Source organism: Strix uralensis, chromosome 4 (assembly GCF_047716275.1).
Source record: "Strix uralensis isolate ZFMK-TIS-50842 chromosome 4, bStrUra1, whole genome shotgun sequence".
Taxonomy (NCBI): domain Eukaryota; kingdom Metazoa; phylum Chordata; class Aves; order Strigiformes; family Strigidae; genus Strix; species Strix uralensis.
The window spans coordinates 80,923,910-80,943,142 of record NC_133975.1 but is presented as its reverse complement, the minus strand read 5'-3'; the positions used below and the strand labels follow the sequence as shown (position 1 = coordinate 80,943,142).

General features: G+C 36.1%; 1 protein-coding gene across 1 annotated transcript in view; it reads left to right on the top strand.

The window, feature by feature from the left end:
• TTC29 (tetratricopeptide repeat domain 29) overlaps positions 1 to 19,233 on the top strand; it is a 231,430-nt gene that overhangs the window by 110,195 nt on the left and 102,002 nt on the right. The window contains exons 4-5 of the mRNA XM_074865178.1: positions 4,599 to 4,822; positions 16,182 to 16,370. Coding sequence (XP_074721279.1) covers positions 4,599 to 4,822; positions 16,182 to 16,370 — 413 coding nt within the window. The remainder of the gene's footprint in view (positions 1 to 4,598; positions 4,823 to 16,181; positions 16,371 to 19,233) is intronic.

Below are 19,233 nucleotides of genomic sequence, written 5' to 3'. Positions count from 1 at the left end.
CACTTGTAATCAGCAGCTGGCATTATCCTATAGTACTAATTAAATCCTACAAAATCTAAAGATATGAGCCCTGATACTAAAAAAAAAAATAGTCTGTCAGCTGAAAATAGTAGACTTCGCATTTATTTTGCATGTCTGTAATTGACCATACCAGACAGGAGGCATGGAGAATTAAGCTTATGATAAATAATTGTTATGCTATACTGACTATTTTGATTATTTCTAACACTGGTACCTGACTCTTGGCCTCTTAATTTCATTTTTTCTTTTCTCTCTTTCAATGTAAAGGGTAGAATGCAAATAGCCTTGTTGTGCAGGATTTTAAGTTAAAGGGAATGTAGTATGGTACTGTCCTGATCTCCCAGCATTGTTTAAGAGTCTTGTACAATACCATAACATAGGAAGGTCCTTGAGATTGCAACAAAAATTGTAATTTCATTAGCCTCACTGAAAGTTAGTATTTATGGGGTTTGCACTGGTAAAGGCAGATTAGAATCATGTTTCTGTGATTCCTCAGCATGGCTCTTGATTGTTTTAGAATAACAATGATAATAATAAAAGAAATCCATATAAGAAAATTATATAAGTAGCTGTATAGTTTAAGGAAAATAAAATGCCTGTAGCAATATCCAGGTACACTTAAAGCACAGTGTTAACAATAGCAGTGCCTTTTCAAGCTTGCAGATCCACATTCAATAAATAGCTGCTTCCACCCACGTGCTATTATACTGCATGAGATTGTCATCTAGAACGTGGTACCACTAAAATGGCAACTTTTAACTTTTGGTGGTTATTTATTTGGTGCTAAAAATTCTTATGACACCCCCACCCCCATGACACACACAGAGAATTACGCAGAATTTTCAGCACCTCACACATAAAGTTCTGCATCGCGCTGACTGCTGACGTAGGACAAATGCGTGATACCCTGACTGGATCCACTAAGGGGACCTCATTGCTCTGTTTTACCTAACCCCTCTAAATAAACATGGCGCAACATCAACAGGGCTTCAGTGATGAGTGTACAGTCAGAAGAAGAGTGGATTCTCAGCATCGTCTCTGATTGTGTTAAGTATTATGATTTTTGGCTGTTGAATTTCCTGGATTAAAAAAAAAATAAATCTGCTTTAAATTAAAAACAGATTAACTGGTATCTTTGTTTTAACCATAAATACGTAGCTATGCTCCAGATTTCATTAAAAAATCATTTCTTTTTAAAAAATCCATCTGAAATCTCTTTCTCCTAGCATGCACCTATGATCGTCCAAAGGGGAACGAGGACTTTAGGTTTATATTCATAGCACAATTCAATTTTAAAATTAAACACAGCCAACGTTTCACAGCCTCCTGCTCATTCTAACTCGAGTAGTTTAACTGCCTGCAGGCAGCGTTTGCCTGGTTCTGGCGCTGGGCTGTGGTGGCGCCGCGTAAGGCCAGTCAGCGGCCGCGCAAGAACCGCGACCCCGAGCTTCTCCTCCGCGCTTGCCCGCGGTGCTGCGCGCCCGGCATTTAATCCGTGCGGGTCCCTTTGTTCTGCACTGACAGCTGCGTGATTAACATGTCCTGGCTGCAGTTTTCCACATTTCCAGTAGATGCCCCCAGAGACCATTAAACCTCTTGAACGTCTCCAACCAAATGAAAGGCCGGTCGGTCTTCATTTGGCTTCTCGGAGCAACGGAATTGTTCAAAGGAAACCTAAAATCGGCGTGGACGCAGTGCAGCAAAACAAACTCGCTTGTTTAATAATATATCATCATTTATTAGGTAGTAAGGCTCAAAAGGTTTAGTGTAAACTAGTTCATTAATGTAGTGGAAACATACCGTTAGCAGTTGGATTTTACAAAATAAGACATGTACATTTAATTAGGTGTCAGTTTTTGATATTGATATTAGAAATAATCTTTGGTTATGTGAAACATGAGGTGTTCCATTTAACCTCTCATTTTACATGCTCCGGGGCATCATAAAACGCAGTATGACAAGGATCTCGAGGATTTATAGTTTATTTCAAGATATGAAAAGTTTATTTCTGTCACGCACACTACTCTGGTTTTTTGTTGGGCAAAAAGGACACCGGTATTTTCATCTGGAAACACTTTGTTAACTGAAACAATTTCAGAATTCGTTGCAGTGTCAAGCTCTCGAGTGTCACGAATACCATTCATCCCCATAATATAATTCATTTCTAGCCCTATTTTATTGTTTGTGTGTGATCAGTCACTTGTGGCTTAAATATTGCAGAAACTTAAGGAAACAATAGTATTATTGTTTTGCACTTTGTGTATTTTCTGGTTTTAATTATAACTGAGAGATAACTTTTCTCTTTATGCCTCTAAAATTTGAATGGTTATACTGTAGATAGCTTCATTGCTTGTGAGTTAAAATCAGGTATCTTTGCCTAAGAAAAAAATGTGCTCTGTACCATATGATTACTTCAGCATTATTTCAATTTCTTTATTAATTTGGATGGGATTTATTAAAAGAATATTGACACTCATTTTTAAAACTGACCTATTTTACTGTATGTTTTGTTTTCCTCTATTGGTTTGCTAATAATGCTGTCTTGTGGGGAAAACATGCTTTGGCTTCAAGTAAAATGCATCATTCTGCAGGAAATAACATGTTATATGGACACAGTTTTTCTATTTATACAAATATTGGTGCTGTGCTCAATGCATATGCAGTGGGTGTTAAAAATTAATTGAATGATGTTTTGTTTAGTCACTGTTAAGATCTTTTAGCAGTACTTTCTCGTCTACTTCCAACACATCTAATGATCTAATGCATGCATACATATACACATATATATAGATCACATTATATAAATAAATATGCATGTATGTGTGTCAGCTATACAGATTGTTATTCCACCGCTTTGAGTTATATTACTGCAGGATTCAGTCCTAGGCACTTTGGAACTTGGTAGAAATTTTTTACCTATACTCTGCAATTTCCTTTTAGTTAGAGAGAATTTTAAAACAGAAAAAAAGAAAATGTTCCATATACATTGTACTGTATTAACATAATATTTTTATAGTATCTTTATATATTGTACATCTGATATATGACAAATATCGCATATTCTGGCAAATTAAAATTTAAATGTTTAAAGATATTTCTCATTTACTTTTTTAAGATAAATGTTGTGAATGTTGTCTGGTACAGAATAGCATATATTTTCCCTTGTCTGTGTGAACAATGTGTGCTTTTCAATCTCAAAAGCCACCTATTTATATATTAAACATAAATTCAGTACTGTCTAGTCTAAATCATATCAGGATTTTGTAATATTTTTCTGTTCAGTTTTGCAGCTGAAATGTAAAAAATACATATGAAGGATTAATGCACATCTGTGTAGTAATTAATAGATTTTATTTTAATCAAATATGCAGTAATGCAGATTACTTCTTACATCTCACATTACTGTTTATTTCATTGACATCTAGCTAAGAAGTTTTTTACATCACTTCCATCTTATTGGCATTGTTAAAGAACTGCGGTACCTTTTTTTAGGCTGAAGTATTAGTCTCATTAAGCTATTGTTTAGCATGAGGTCATCTGAATTACATACACTGTAAATCTCAGTTTTCAGAATTCCATATTCTAAAGCTGCTGAGAATTTGAAGTTAAATGGATTTTAATCTAAAAAGACAGTCTTGAAAGTAGTTTGGAAACTTAATGGGATATACAAAATCAAATTAACACATCTGGGTCCTTGCCATTTTACTGGGACAAAGGTTTGTTTTCTCACACTAGATACCTATGCCTGCAAACCTTTACATATGTACCTGAGTGTTGCAGGCAGTCCCATTGGAGTCATAGTTTTTTTCCAGGATAGGATGCAATGATTGTTTCATGCCACATAAAAGAAATATTTTGATTATTTCCATAAATAATACCTCAAAAGATATATTACCTCTTGAGAATATTTGATTACACAACTTTTTGATATGTATATCTTATAGGAGTTTATGAATGAGATAACTTTGATATAAATTCATCACTGCATCATTTGATTTTAAAATTAAGGAGAAATTATCAAACTTTTTCATCAGTAAACCAGTCCCAGCTGAAGTTATATGCTAAACAGAAGCAAAATCATATCTAATGATTATGTTTCTGGCATAGCATTTGTTTGACGTTTTAAACCAAGCCATCATATCCTACAGCAAAACTATTTAACATATACATTGTTTTGACATGTGGAATGTGCCTCATTTTTCCCTGTGCACTGTTTTAAAGCAAACTAAGAGTTCATTGTGTTTTCATGAACTAATGTAAACATGGGGGGGGGGTGTTTTCCCATCAGTCAGCCTTTTTTACCAATGCCAGCTAGAGAATACCAGTATATATTTAACACATTTTCAATGTATCGATTGGTATTTACTCACTGTTGCCATATTTACTTCCCTAGGGTATGACATTCGTAATTGTATTTTAGCAGAACGCTTTTTAAGCGGGGGAAAAAATACCCGTTCCTGGCTGCTGAACTGCAGAGGTCTCTTCTTGAAAGCTGTTTTAGCTATCTGTACTTATTTGGTAAGGTGGCGAACAGAATACAGGTTTAAAGGCTTAAAATCACTCTTTCTTATTCCCAGTAACAGGAATTCGTACAAGAAGAACATCTGCATAGACATGCTGCGACAGGGTTATCACGAGTCCTTCTCCGAGCTCTTCGCTCTGATACAGAAGTGGAATGCCTTGAGGGAGGCTGCAGGGCCTGGGTCAGCCATATGGCAGCAGAAGTCCCTGGAGGAGCAGCCTGATAAGCTGGATCAGCTTTGCCACTTCCTGACCAGGGCTGAGGCAGCCCAGCGAGCAGGTAAATGGGGGGATTGTGGGTAGCACAGCAGCAGGAGCCGCAGTCACAAATGCCTGGGGGAAGCTTCCAAATTGTTTCATGTATGAATTTGAAACGTTACTGCATCTTAGCACATTTCAGCCTTAGTCAACTAAGCTGTATTTATAGAATAAATGATTAGAAACTGCAGATATTGGGAGAGGTTTTGTGAAGAGAAAAAAAAAAGGGGAAAACATGTAGAGTGCATTATGATATCATCAGAAATGTTTGATGTATTTATAGCTTTGATAACATCCCAATTATTTTTCATAGTTTCATTATTTACTGTTTTTCTTTCTCTATTGATTTGAGTAGCTGATTTTGTATTAGAAAAATCTAATAGGTGAAATGCTATTTCACACAGTAATAGTTTTATAAATCTGATTTTATTAAATACCCTGTCTGCTAACTGTGTTTGGATTTGTGACTGACTTAAAAAGGATTGTGAACATGTCAAATAAAATACAGCACACAGATGTAACATGCCACCTGTGAATTACTAGGTATTAGTGGAGACATAACTCCAAATTACTGTATTTTCTCTTTGCCTAATATTTACTAAGCGCTCATATTTATCATTTCCTTTTACTATAAATAGTAACATAACTTACTCTGTCTTCCGCCTTTGGAATAATTGTAGGGATGAAGGCAGATAAAGCTCTAACTGCAATCCCGTTTCACGGCTGAGCTGATTTCACTATAGTTGTCTTGTTTCAAGTTGCATTTTGATCATTACAAATATGAAAATCTGCCATAAAGCTTGTGAGTTTGGAACCTAAGCTTTCTGACTGAAATTGAGAAACAGACAACTTCATTTATAAAAGGAACAGCAAAAATACCCTTCCAGCACTTGTAAAATAAACAGTTTAAATGAACATTTTTTTTATTTACTATGAAAGCCAAAAGTTGGGCGTGTTTATTTAATTCACTGTAATTCTAGGCAGGAAGTCTAGCCAGCCCATGATTGGAAGGAATCTTTAGATTTGTCTGGAGTATGACTAAAACCTGAATGGGCACCCCTGTAGCTTGCAGGACTACAAGAGAAGTTTTGCGCTCAGACTGCCCTGACAGAAACATGCTGCCAACTCTTTGATGTTCAAAAAGTAGTAGATATGGCTTATCTTGATGGGCCTGCTTCCTGCAGCTACTTGAGGAGAGCATTTTACGTTCCTTCAGTGCATGATTTTTTTCAGTGTTACAAACTGATATGTGACAACAGCACTGGCAAATGCACTCCCAGAGAGTCAAGATGCTGCTGACTATGCAGTTTCTGCCCGATGAAAGGCAGGGGCCCTGTCCCTCACCAAACCCAGCAATCCTTGTGTGCTGGGCTCTGTAAGTCTTTCACCTCTCACAGACAAGATACAATCAGTCAGACAATTGGTGGTATCTTGCCTCTAGGAGAGAATATGTCCCAACTTTGCCTGTTAAAATGGAAGATGAGACTGTGCCCATAGACTTGGCAAGCATCTTCACTGCATTGCTAGATCAAGGTATAGTTAGTTTTGATTTTTTTTAACCAGTTTCAATGCAAACCTTTGCACAAATCTCTTATTTGTATTAAGTGAGGCTTGAGTCACCTGGCACATGAAGGGGTGGATGCTAATTCATGTTGCAGGTGTTAGAGCTAGTAGTGCTGTGAAGATAACATATGAATTATACAGCTCATCAAATACTAATTCAGTAGTTCTGCTAATCCAGTTACTCCCTGATTCTAATCAAATTGCTTGGGGCTCTGGCTTATGATCTCCTGACAACTCTAGTGGACACCATTTAAGAAGTGTTCAGCAGTTCACCTCAGCTGGAATTTACCATGATGTAGCAGTCCCAACAGCAGCTGACCTGCATTTGCTCTTCAGCCACCACAGTTCAAGCTTAAAAGGCTAAGAGTAATATTTGGGGCTGCAAACTGTGAGAGTTTCACAGTGTGGCTGATGTCACTGATACTGGACTAGCTGAAAGTTTATCTGTCTCAGGTACGCTGTCCTGAGTTAACCGTTGTGTTAAAGAAGAGATAGAATGTATAAATTCTGAAAAAAAAAATCTTCATAACTTCAAAGTTTTGTGTTTAATTTAAATTTCATGAAGGGATCAGTTTTGAACCTGAAGTGCTAAGTGGAAAACAAAACCTCACTATGTTACTAAATCATTTCCTTATTTGTTATTTAATTTTTCTCACCTGATATTTTTGTATCGTAGAGTGTTGCTGTCTTAATTGTGAATATAGCTTAGAACTGCTGCTCCTAAGTTTAGAGTTTTATGGTTGTTACCATAGTGCACAGAGAAAGCTAGGTATTTATTCACTTCCCATATTTATTGGTAGAATATGCTAATCTTTTCATTTTTTTTTGATAGCTTGTACTTATAGGACACTGTAATGCTGGACATAAATTGTTTGCTTGAACAGAATCGGTGCCAACCATCACAATGTGGAGGCTGATATCAAAGCGCAATTATTTTCTTTAGTGCTGAGTTAGAAAATAGTGACATTTTGTTTAGCAGTGTTACATTGTTACAGACCATTCACCTTTATGTATACTAGTGAATGTCCTCTCTGTTTTAATTTGCTAGTGGAGCATTTTGATTGAACTTCAAATCATACAGGAGTTGTCTTTTTTTTTTTTAAATGGGCTATTACTGATATTATTCTATGTGCAAAGAAAATGTAGTTTTTTTCTGTCCAACTTAATCTCATTGTCGTTATATTTGGATACCTCCCAAGTATTTAAAAAGAGAGAGATAGCATTAATCCTTGCAGCTTCTCAGAAAAATAGCTGACAGAGTTATTTTGCCCTAGGTACAGATTATCCCAAAACCAGAAATATTGGCAATACTTGACTGCATTTCTATTTGGTCTTTTTTGATGCAAATAATATAAATGTTTCTGACTTAAAAATTGAGTTTCTAATTATTCTTTGATCTTCCTTCATTATCATGGAATAACCTCTCTTTTTACTAGTTCAGGTCTCAGCAGCTTTTAAAAAAAAAAAAAAAAAAGAGATGTTTAAATATGTATAGTTGTAGGGTTTTTTTACAGAAGAATTCAGGATAAATGCTAAAGCAATGTAACTATATAGTTCAATATCTGATGTATAGAGTTCTTTCTTGGCATGTGTATGAAAACACTGAGGTTTTTTTCAGAAAGAAAGTTATATTTTGAGGCTGTGGAATGGCCTACCTGATTGCCTGCTTGCCCACCTGATTGTACTGGTCAGAGTAATTTCACTTAAAGATATAACTGTCCTTGAAAGGGATAATACAGTGCTGGCAGGTTGATGTTGCTATCCCTTTGAAGAGTCATAGCTCTCTTAGACCCTACCCAGTACTGCTCTGAGAGTTACCAGGAGAGCTTGAAGACGCAGTCCATCCTTGTCTGACACTGAGGGTTGCTAACCAAATATCCTTTGGCTGCTGACACCCTGTGAACAAGTGATGACCATACCCTACAGAGGTGTGCCAACTAAATAGAACTCTATTTGTCTGTCTAAGACCCAGACAAAATTTGACTCTATATCTCTGTATGTTTGGGTGAGTCATGGGGAAGAAGTAGGAACAAAGGAAATCCAAGTATTTTACTCATATTTTTGATTTTTTGAACAGCATCCAGTGTAATGTGTGCCTGGTATAGTGGTAATGTTGCTGTTCCTCAGATAAAAATATTTAAAAGTTAAATTTAAACCTGGTATTTGCACAGATTTTACCATATGAATGTGACTGATTCTTTAAACCTCTGCTTGGGTCCTACAGTCTGTCTTATTTTTTTTAAATGCATTGCTAAATTTACTTGTTGGGTCTGTACGCTCATTAGACTAAGCCACTTCTTTGAATCATCTCGTCAAAGTATTGTGTAGCTACTTTTATTTAGTTAGCACTGAGCCTACCAGAAGAATGATTGACAATATGCAGATTATACTGTAAAGCATCAATCATGTGTTTTAGACTAAGGCCAGACTCTCAGTGATAGCGTGCCAAATTTGTTTTTTGTCAAATTAGAGGTCACCAGTCCCAGTATTATTTCAGAAGGACTTGGAAAGTGTTGCTCTTCAGATCACATCTGAATTACATATTAAATGTAAGCTTGAACCCTAACTGAATCCTTACCTAGGACTAGCAGGGGCCTTGAGGAGCTGGTATGATCAGTGAGCTGGTTTACTTGTATTGTACAAGTTGAAGGGAATGCAAGGCAAGTTACAGCTCAAGAACAACTAAAGGAAGAGATGTCTCAGCCATTGGCTCTACTTTGGCAGAGCAGGGGAGCAAAACCAGGGAAGATGCCACAGTTCAGTGGCTGCAACATGTATTGAGCAGTCAGCACTACAGCAGCAAATCACTGTGCTCACTGTGCCAAAGCCAGTGCACAGAACCTGTGCTTGGGTATGAACATGCCGCAAAGGGGCGAGACACTGCTTATTAGTTGATCATTGAGATAGCTGCTGGAGAGTAGGAGTTAAGACCTGAAAGCTGTTGCCTTTCTCAGATTCCACCTGCTCCTGGTTCCTGGCCCTGTGCAACATTTGTGGTATGCTAAATGCTGAATCTGTGCATGTGCTACAGGCTGCTGACCCTTCTTCTAGACAATACCAGGCATGCACAATTAGAAGGAAGTACTAACTTGGCTCTTTGTTCCTCATTTCAGTGTAGAGAAAACTTTTGACAGTATGAGTTATCATTTGTTGTTGTTGTAAAAGATGACTTTTCATAAAGTATATGAAGAAATCATGAGTATTTGATGTGTTTGCATTGGAAAATCTTTCTTTGTCTGAGGTACTTAAGGTTGAAAACAGAGTTTAGCATTTTACAGTGGAAAGCTTTCCTGTAAGATTTCACGCTTATGCCTTAGGCTGGGCTAGAAACATTGCAATAACCATATTACCCGTGCTATTTTGGAAAAAAAAGAGGAAAAGAAGTTATGCATTAAAAAAGAAAAAATACAAACATACAAAAACCTCTTTTAATGGTTGCTTGGAGGAGGCATAGTTTTGTTTGGTTTTGGGGGACTGGGGAGAGGAACACTGTTTTATTTTCTAAGCAGGTTTGTCATTCTCTACTTTTTACCACAGGAAAAACGCAACAGTTGCTAGAGACCAATGGAGGAGTTTATTGTTCTTGTAATTATCTTACAAAAAGTGAAGTGATTCTGCCCAGGAAAGAAGCCAAGCCTTCTCAAAATACAGCAACTGTAGAACTACCATTGACTTCCACAGAAGTGGTATTTCTTAGAAAATTTCACTAGTGTGTTTTCACTGCAGTGGCTTGGAGTCCCCCTTTAGTGTCCCAGATTACCAGTTAATTGCCTTATATCAGAATCATTAGATAGCTTTATCCTTACTTGGCAAAACTATATCCTGACTGTTTCCTTAGTGTCTTTGTGTATATTGTACTTTCATTGAACATATTCCCCTTATGTACCTAGCAGTGTTGGGAGGAGTGTGCTCGGTGTACACCACTCTGCCTCATCATATCTAGGAAACAGAGACTCTGCCTGAAACTTGGTGGTGTCAACATGCTAACCCACACCAACCTTTCTCCATTTGTGTGTGAGTTCAGCTTATGGGTAAACTTTCTGGAAAAAGGAATGATTGGCTGGTCCTCTACTTGTTAGTGTAGAGGCATGATTGTCCTGAACAAGCAAATGGGACTGACTTTTTTGCCATGCATGGATCCAGGTGGAAATAAACCAATTGCAACACCATATTCTATTCCTGGTCATGCTTCTTTTTGGCCCAACAGCCTCCATCCTCAATCTTTGTGGGTGAATTTTCACAGCATCAGCTCTCTTGCTACTAAGTCACTAGTATTGATCTCTCTGGCAAAAGCAAAATGAAACTTCCAGGATTAATGGTGTCTCATTCTGACATCAAAAATGACTCCTAGTGACTTAATTGATCTTAGGCCACTACTTTATATGTCTTCAAGAGTGAATGGTCAGTTATAATCAAGTCATACTTGCTAAAAACAACTAACTGAACTGGCAGAAGAGTGTTACCAGCTGTTGAAAAGTTTCCATATGGCCTTCATCTGGCAGGAACAAATGACTGACTGGTGGTTTTCTGAGTGGAAAATATTGAGCCATAAATGGATGTTGAAAAATTTCTTTCTGATACCTGTATTTCAAAAATAGGTACAAGTTCTATTTTCCATTAACAAGAACAACAGCCTCTCTCTTTTCTTCTTTGAGGAAAATACCAAGTCAGGATGTCTTCATGATGTTGTTTTCATCTTTTCTGTAAAGACCATTTCTGTACTTCTCTTTCTTTGTCCCACAACATCCTGTCACAAAGGACATCATACAGATGTGGCAGCAGTTGTACTTAAATCACACTAACATATCTTGCAGATCTTCTATAAGTTTTTCTTCTCTCATCTTAGCTCTGTTGGGACTGTCACCTCACTATCCCTGTGCATTGCACTACTTAGTAGTTTTCTAGCTGAACACAACAAACATGAAGACCATGGATTTGAATGATCTTCTGTTCCATGTGTACGTTTGCTTGCCAGTTCACGAGAAGAGCCAGGAACAAACAAATATATTGTTCAGTGGGCCAGTCGGGGACTATAGCTTGAGCATAACAAGGAGAGATCCTACTTGACAGTTGAGATGCACCTGAAGAGATCCTGATGCAGAGCAGGAAATACTATATGTGTTTAATATATGAGGTTTAATGTTTAAGCTCAAGTCAAAGGGATTTTTAAAAAAATCTCTGTTTAACAAAAAGATCTTGGTGAGATCTGATAGGGATACTTTCCTTTTGTGCATAGACACCTGATTACAAAGTCGTTTTCCATTGCAAAGGATAATGAAAATAAAATATTTTTTAAAGTTCAGATTAAACAAAATGAAAGAAGTCCATTTTCTGAAATTTATATTCTGTGACAAAAACATAAAAATACTATAAAACATACTGCAACATAACATGACTTTTAATTTGGTTTTTGCTTAATTTTTATGAAATATTACTGCCTTCAATTTGGTAATTTGGCATTGAAAAACTGTTCTGTTGGATAATTGCCCATAAGATCTGTTCTTAATCCTCCTTCAGTTCTTCAATTAAGTCCAAAACTATAAACTATCAGGCCTTACCATCTGCTTCATCAAGTTCTGTTTGTTCTGTGTAGCTGCCATTTTGGGTAGAATTTAATCTTTACAGTGTTCTCACAATCCTTTGACTTAAATGTTCTGGAAGGCCTGAATTTATCTTCCAATGTTTTATGAAATTAAGGTAACTTTTGAAAGATTAATGAACCTTTGTCTCTGTGCTTTCTTAGTTGTTTCTTACTTAAAACCAGGAATTTGTCTTGCAGGAACTGTTTTACAGTTGCTCATGTGATTCAGACTTCTCTTTTTGTTCATTCGGTATCACCTTCCAGTGCCATCATTCCCTCTCTGATAGGTGGTGCAGAGAAGTTTTGGGGGTTTTTTGTATCGACAGATACATAAAGATGACTTGTCTTACGTATATTCTATGATCAGTTGTAGAGGACTTACTGTACAAAATTAGAGAGGTCAAAGCTTTAACACTGAACTGCCTGTGGGAGATTTTATAGAAGATAGTATTTACCTATTCCAATATTTTTCTTCTCCTGGGGAGGTAAAAGTCCACTTCTATTAAGTCTGACATGCTAGCTTTACCCCTGTCAGAATAATCTCAATTAATTTCTTGATTAGTAAATCACACTTTGAATCCAGAAGACAATACAGCTTTTAAAAGTCTATCTTTTAGGGTTTATTTTATGACCAGCCTATCTGGTCAGCCACTGTCCAAGACAATTACAGAGAAACGGTTGTCTTTGTGCACTTCTCATTGTTATTCACCAGCAGGATAGTCATCAGAGGGTCACATTAGAGTTCATTCAATCAAAGCTGTGGCAGTAGCAATAGCCTGCCTCAGGTCAGTTCCATCTCTCGAGATTTGTAGGGCACTACCTGAAGTTATTTACGTAATTTTATGTAGCATTAGTGCCTTGATACTTCATAGCAAAGATTTCAACAGCAACAAATCTGTATCTAGTGTTCTACCCCAATGACAATCCAATTATCTTTCCCCTTACTGTGTTATTGTAACCATTTGTATGTATGCTCTGGTATCTTCTAAGTTCATTTTCACTTAGCTACAATCTATACATAATGTGTATTGTTGTCTTTATGTTAGTGGTTATAATTAGGTTTTGTATTTCTCTGTTCACGTGGTTATTTGTTTATATACTTGTGATCATTGTGGAAACCTCTGCCTTTTACTTTTGAGGTACTCCTTCATGCTCCAGGTACTCCAGCTCCCTTGTGCTGCCATAGATGTTTAAGTTGGGATGAGATAAATCACAGCCAAGAAGTATCTGGGTTTTTTTCATTGAGAGTAAAGGGATCCTAGGTAACCCATATCGGTATCTAAATGGGTTTGTTTGGATGAATCCCAACTATGTCTTGACTTTTTTATCTATACATACATATAAATCTATACATATGTATAATAATATATATATAAGCACATACAGATAGATAGATATATTAAGCCCAAACCAGTTCTGTTACTTCCATTTCAGTATCATTTCCAGAGATCTTTATGAGGCTATTGTACCAAAATAATCTAATTTCTAATGTATGAATAAGTTTTATATTTCTAATTAGAAATATGAATTTCTATTATATATATAAAAATAAAATTAGAAATTCTAATTTTATGAGGTTATTGTATGAAAATAGTCTAATTTCTAATATATGAATAAGTTTTATATGATGTACACTCCTAGGTATTTTGAAGAGGTACCTAAGAGATACTTTTTCAGCCTTGAGGGGGAACAGAAGGCATGAAAACTTACAGCCATGAAGAATGTTCTGATTAGGAATACATTAAGTCTATATGTTGATAATTATTCCTCTCAAAGCCAAATTTCTAAACTTAAACTGATGTTTTGGTATATTTTGGTATCATCTCATAATTTGTATCTAAGGTTTGATACTCTTAGATGTAATTTCTTGGGTATTTCTATTTTGATGAGTCTAAAGAGATTGTGAAACTTTCTTATTTCTTAGAAGGGGTGTTATTTAAAATACTGGAAATGGAAAAGTATATAACACAAACTGGTTCAAAAATCATGATTTTATATGTTTTAATGGGAATTATTAAAAAGGTAGAAATATGAGGTACCGCTTCATGGAGGAAAAACTGAGAAAATGAATAGGAAAGCAAAATAATAAATAAAAAAGCACAAGCAACAAGTATTGTTTACCATTAAAGAGGAGGAATGAATTTGTAAATCAAAAGACAAAACCAGAGAGTGTTCAAGAATGGGGAAAAGACATTTCAGCTTGATTTCAGATAATTTTAAGCAGGGAAAATTCAGCCAGTGTTCTCCAAAATGGCCAAGATAGATAAAAATGAAGAAGAAACAAATACTAGATAAACCTCTTGACTGCAGACATGATTAGGTGGGTAACACAGTTCTTTCAGAAAACAGAATATAAGTTCTTAGTGTTGTGCAACACACTGAAGAGCTTTATCAAGATGTTCTGAAGTCAAAGAACTTAGTCATGACAACAGACAATGAGAAATTTACTTACTATTAGACCACACATAATCTGTCATTTTTAATTTTGAGACAGAACATACTGGAGATGAGGCTGAGGAAACACTCTCTTGTATGGTTTAGTGATGCATTCAGAGTACTTTTTGAGTAATTGCTGCTCCTTGTGTCAAACAATGCAAGTAACTCACACAGATGATAGAGCTTACAGTCGAAAAATTAGTCCTTTTTGCAAGTTGGATTTTGCCCAATTCTTCCTGCAGATACAAAAGAAGAGAATTTAACTGCTTCTTTTGATCAAAGTATTTTGATATGGTATCATAGTTTTAAAACACTTAGAAAAGATCTGGACTTTGAGTGAGATCTTGCCTGTATTGAAACCACTTTTTTCCCCAGTTGATTTCTGTGTGGTGCTCCCCCTTTTCTCTCTTTGTTGAGCAAAGCTTACAAATTGCAGAACTCCTGAAAGCAAAACAGTTCTGTTCACACATCTAGCTTAACCAAACAGTCTCTCACCTGCTGCAACACTTGTGATTCTTAACTCCTTCTTTACCCAACTACATGAAAATTCTTTTAAGAACTCGCTGTTTGGCTTACATTCATTTTAACAGCCACAAACACAGTAAGTAGCCAACCAAAACTGCTAATTATTCCCATTCACATCTGCTATGAGCAGAGTTTGGAAAGAAAATTCATTTAGTTTAGCCAGCTATAAATTTAGCTGTGAAACATATAGCATGTGAAACATGATGTACTTTATTATCTCATAGATTCTTCAGTATCATGTAAGGATTATATATTTCAAATGCCCTTAGAGAGAGAAGCAGTATGATAAGAATTGTCAGGTAAGTTTTAGATCTCTACTCCAAATTAATACAGTTTTGGAATAATCCAAAAAGGATTTTTTGTGGATTATTTTTAAAAGGTGCTTTTCTGAAAGAAATAACTCTAATTCCACAGAATATCTCATTCTGTGATTTTAAATTGTGAATAATACATTTGTTGATAATTTTGTAGTACTACTTAGATTTGGGACTTACAGTGCTTTTATAAATTAGGGATAGTCTGTGTTCATTTAGCTGTCTGAGATGATAAAGGGTGGGGACTAAATGTGTCTTTTTTCTTCAGATCATAAAGGAGATCCATGACTTTGACTCTCCCCTGCTTTCCGCATGTGTTCTGAAAGCAATACCTTGGTGAACTGTCTTTTTCAGGGCAAGGTGTAAAATTTCAATTTGTCCTTAATTTCTAAGAGTGGTAAGGTACTGAAAATTGGAATATACATGAAAACTCAAAGGCCTTCTTGTTAGTCTTACTTTGAACATTTAAAATGGTATGAATTAATGGATTGTGTTTGCAGAGTGTTCTGTTTGGTTCTTTACCTCCATCACCACAGTTGCTACCTTAGACCTGTTTTGAAACCTCCCGATGCCTTTTTGGGTCACAGTGGCTCAGACAAATGCTTCTCCAGCACTGACTGTGTGGGTTTTTTTGCTCACTCTAGCTTCTCTCTTTTGACTAGCCAAAGTCTTATCCAGGTTTTGCATGTTTTATTGAACTGAATTTTGGTTTTGAATATAGAAATGAGAGCAATTTATTGTGGTTTTGCTAAAATAAATTTTCAATTCTGCCTAATTGGTAGGGTTATAATTTTCCCCTTATCATATTTCTTTGAGTGGACATGTAGGAGAACTTGGTGGTATTTGAGTGGTAGAAATATAAATAGCTCTTCATTTTCATTATATGGTTATTGCTGTAATATGTAAGATTTCTGAAAGCTGATGATAATCTAACATTTTAATTGTAATTTTTGTTTTTAAAGGGCACTATGAGGAGGTGTACGATAACCAGCTTAACTTGGCCTACTACTGTTTCAATGACCCTGAGGACAAATGGTTAAGTAATTACTTTTATGAGCAATGCTTTAACACTGCTCAACTAATAAAAATTGATGGTGGGAAAAGAGAGGCACAAGCACATGCAAATATGGGCCTCATCAGTGAGGAACAAGGTAAGTCACTGAGATCATAAAGCTACATTGTATCAGCATTGAGACAGTCATATCTGACAATTTGTGTTTCATCACAGGTCACAGTATTTCAATGTAAAATTGATTTGCAACCGTAACTTAAAAGAAGTTTTAAAACTGTTGCAGTTCTAATTTTTGGAGCAGCAAATAGAAAGACAAAGAAGTCTATAATTATGCACAGACCTCTTTCCTTTGACAATCCATCTAGAGTTGAAAGTACTCCGTCAGATGAAAAACAAAACACAAGTTTGAAGAAAGTATTTGGTTAGCGCAGAGGTACTTTGGGTTTGATCTTATTTCTTTTTGCTTGTTTTTGGCAAGAGACTAGTAATGCTGCCTCGGGCCACAGGTGTTTGAACAGGATGGTATCAGTAGGTACCTCTTTTAAATCAACCCAGTTTGTGTATGAATATGTGATTCAGTTTAATCCTGCCTCCAATTTACACTTGGATAAAACAACCTATATTTTTGTGTTCTTTTTAAAAACTACCTTCTGTTTCTCTTGGCTGAAAATTACACCCTCTTTGTACGTGACTGCCACGTGGGTGTTTCCTTCAGATTTATACCTTACCACAAGCACCATTTCTCCATTCATGTATCTGTATCCTCAAACTGTGAGTCTCTGAAATTAGAAAAGATATTAACAGAAGTAACTAGAATCATAGAACAGCCCAGGCTGGAAGGGACATTGAAAAATCATCTGGTCCAACCTTTCATGGAAAAGGGAGCCTGGATGAGATTGTTTTAGCACCCTGTCCAATCGCATCTTGAAAACCTCCAGTGACGGGGACTCTAGCACATCCCTGGGGAGGCTGTTCCAGTGAATGATTGTTCTCACTGTAAAAAATATTACTTTCTTATACCAAAATGAACCTTGTTTCTATATTTAAGAACATACATTACCTTTCATGGCAGAGGGGTTTGTGTGTGTATAGCAGTCTTGTTATAAAAAAGGTGTTTTCCTATGCTTATATAAAATCCTTTCATGTTGTGGGATGACAAGCAATGAGTGAGCCTCAAGTAACTGAATAAAACCTATCTTCCAGTTCCAATTCCTAAGCGCACTGGATGCCTAACCATTGCTTCAAATATATGTGATTTATATAGTCATAACGTTTTTGTTTTTAAGCTTGACTTTGTGGGTTGAAACCATTCCAACTTTGAGCTCAGCTTGTGGCTGGTTTCTCAAATAGGATGTCTTTTCTCAGAAAAAAGAAGATTCACAGAAATTGAAATATTTTGTGGAAATAGTGTAATTCCAGTAAATGTCTGACAGAATGGGTGTGTTTTGAAAGATGGCCTAATTTCCCAACAAAAACCTGGACATAAAACTTAAAACCTGAAGCTTTTTTTTTTTTTTTCAATTGAAAGGTTATCATCCTGTTTTTTCCCCATGTTCTCTTAAAGCTGAAACATTACACCTTTTTAAATATTTCCTCATATTTTGTAGACTGCTGGTCATTCACATTGTTTTCCCCTGAACTGTTGCCACATCTTTCTTGCCTGCAACACCCAGAGCTAGATTCAGTTGTAAAATTTGAGTTCATACCAATGATCAATGAAATAGAAGAATTACTTTTCTTACAAGCTGTGTTTTTATTTGTGTTCAGGTATGACATCTACATTCTTTGTTTCAGCATAAATTGCATACTCCTATTCAGTTCCTGACCTTCAGTAATCACTAAATTATTTTCTGAAGAACTGTTAACTAGCTAGTCTGTTCCCCATTCTGGGATCACCAGTTAGTTCTGCCTAAATGCAATACGTTGCTTTCTTTTTGCACTGAGTAACATCCTGTGTTTTGTAGGTGGTTTCAGGTAGTTGTCAAGATTGTTTTGAATTCCAAAGTTGTCCTTCAACATGCTTTCTCTTCTTGCTAGTTTGGTATCATTTGAACATTTAAAAAGCATTTTTCTATCCTGTAATTCAGATCCCTAATGAAAATACTAAGTAGTAAACTGGACCTAGGACAGGCACCTGTGGAACCTCACTAAGTACCTTTTTCCATACTGACAATAAACTACTGATAACCAATGTCTATATAGGATTTCCTGAGCAATTTGCACTCACCTAACTATGGTTGCAGGTGAAATATGCTCCCCTAATGCTTTACAAGAAAGTTGTATGACAGTGAGAAACAACTTACTAACTTAAATAGAAGATTGATTTGATGACATTCGCTCTTGATGTATTGGCATTGGCTATAATATTTTCATGTTTTCTCTAAATGCTTGAGAATAATCTGTTTGACTATTCCGGTATTGTTCTCGGAATTGAAGTTATGCTAAATCCAGTTTCCCAGTAGATAAAATAGCACTTGCTTAAAGCCCAGCCAGTCACAACCAAGTCATTTTCATTTTGAGTGAAAAATGCTTAATTAGGCTAACTGTCTGATTCTCGCTAGAATAAAGTGATTGAAGTTGCTGGATTTTTTGCAACCTTTTCACTTGGTCCTTCAGTTACTAAAAGGTAATATTATAAAAAGGTGCATGAAAGCAAACATCCCTATCTATTATTTGTAGCTTCAAAGGCTCATACCGAGTGTGACTCACTACTGTTATCCAACCACTGCCTAAAAAAATTCAGTATTTCCTACTTCTGTGATGCGTTAAGCAAAAGTTGTTGCATACTTAAATATCTTTAAGCCCATTACAAAAGCACATAAGTAAAGTTATGAAATACACTTTAAGATGCTCAGAGGAGGGGAAATTTCATTTCCCTGCTGTAAGATATTAGAAAATTCCAGAAGAGAGTCATCTTATTAACACTGGTAAGGAGAGATAAAGCAAGGTGCACTTTCACTGCCCAGGGTAAAGCTTGACTGAATCTTTAGGGTCTGTCTTTT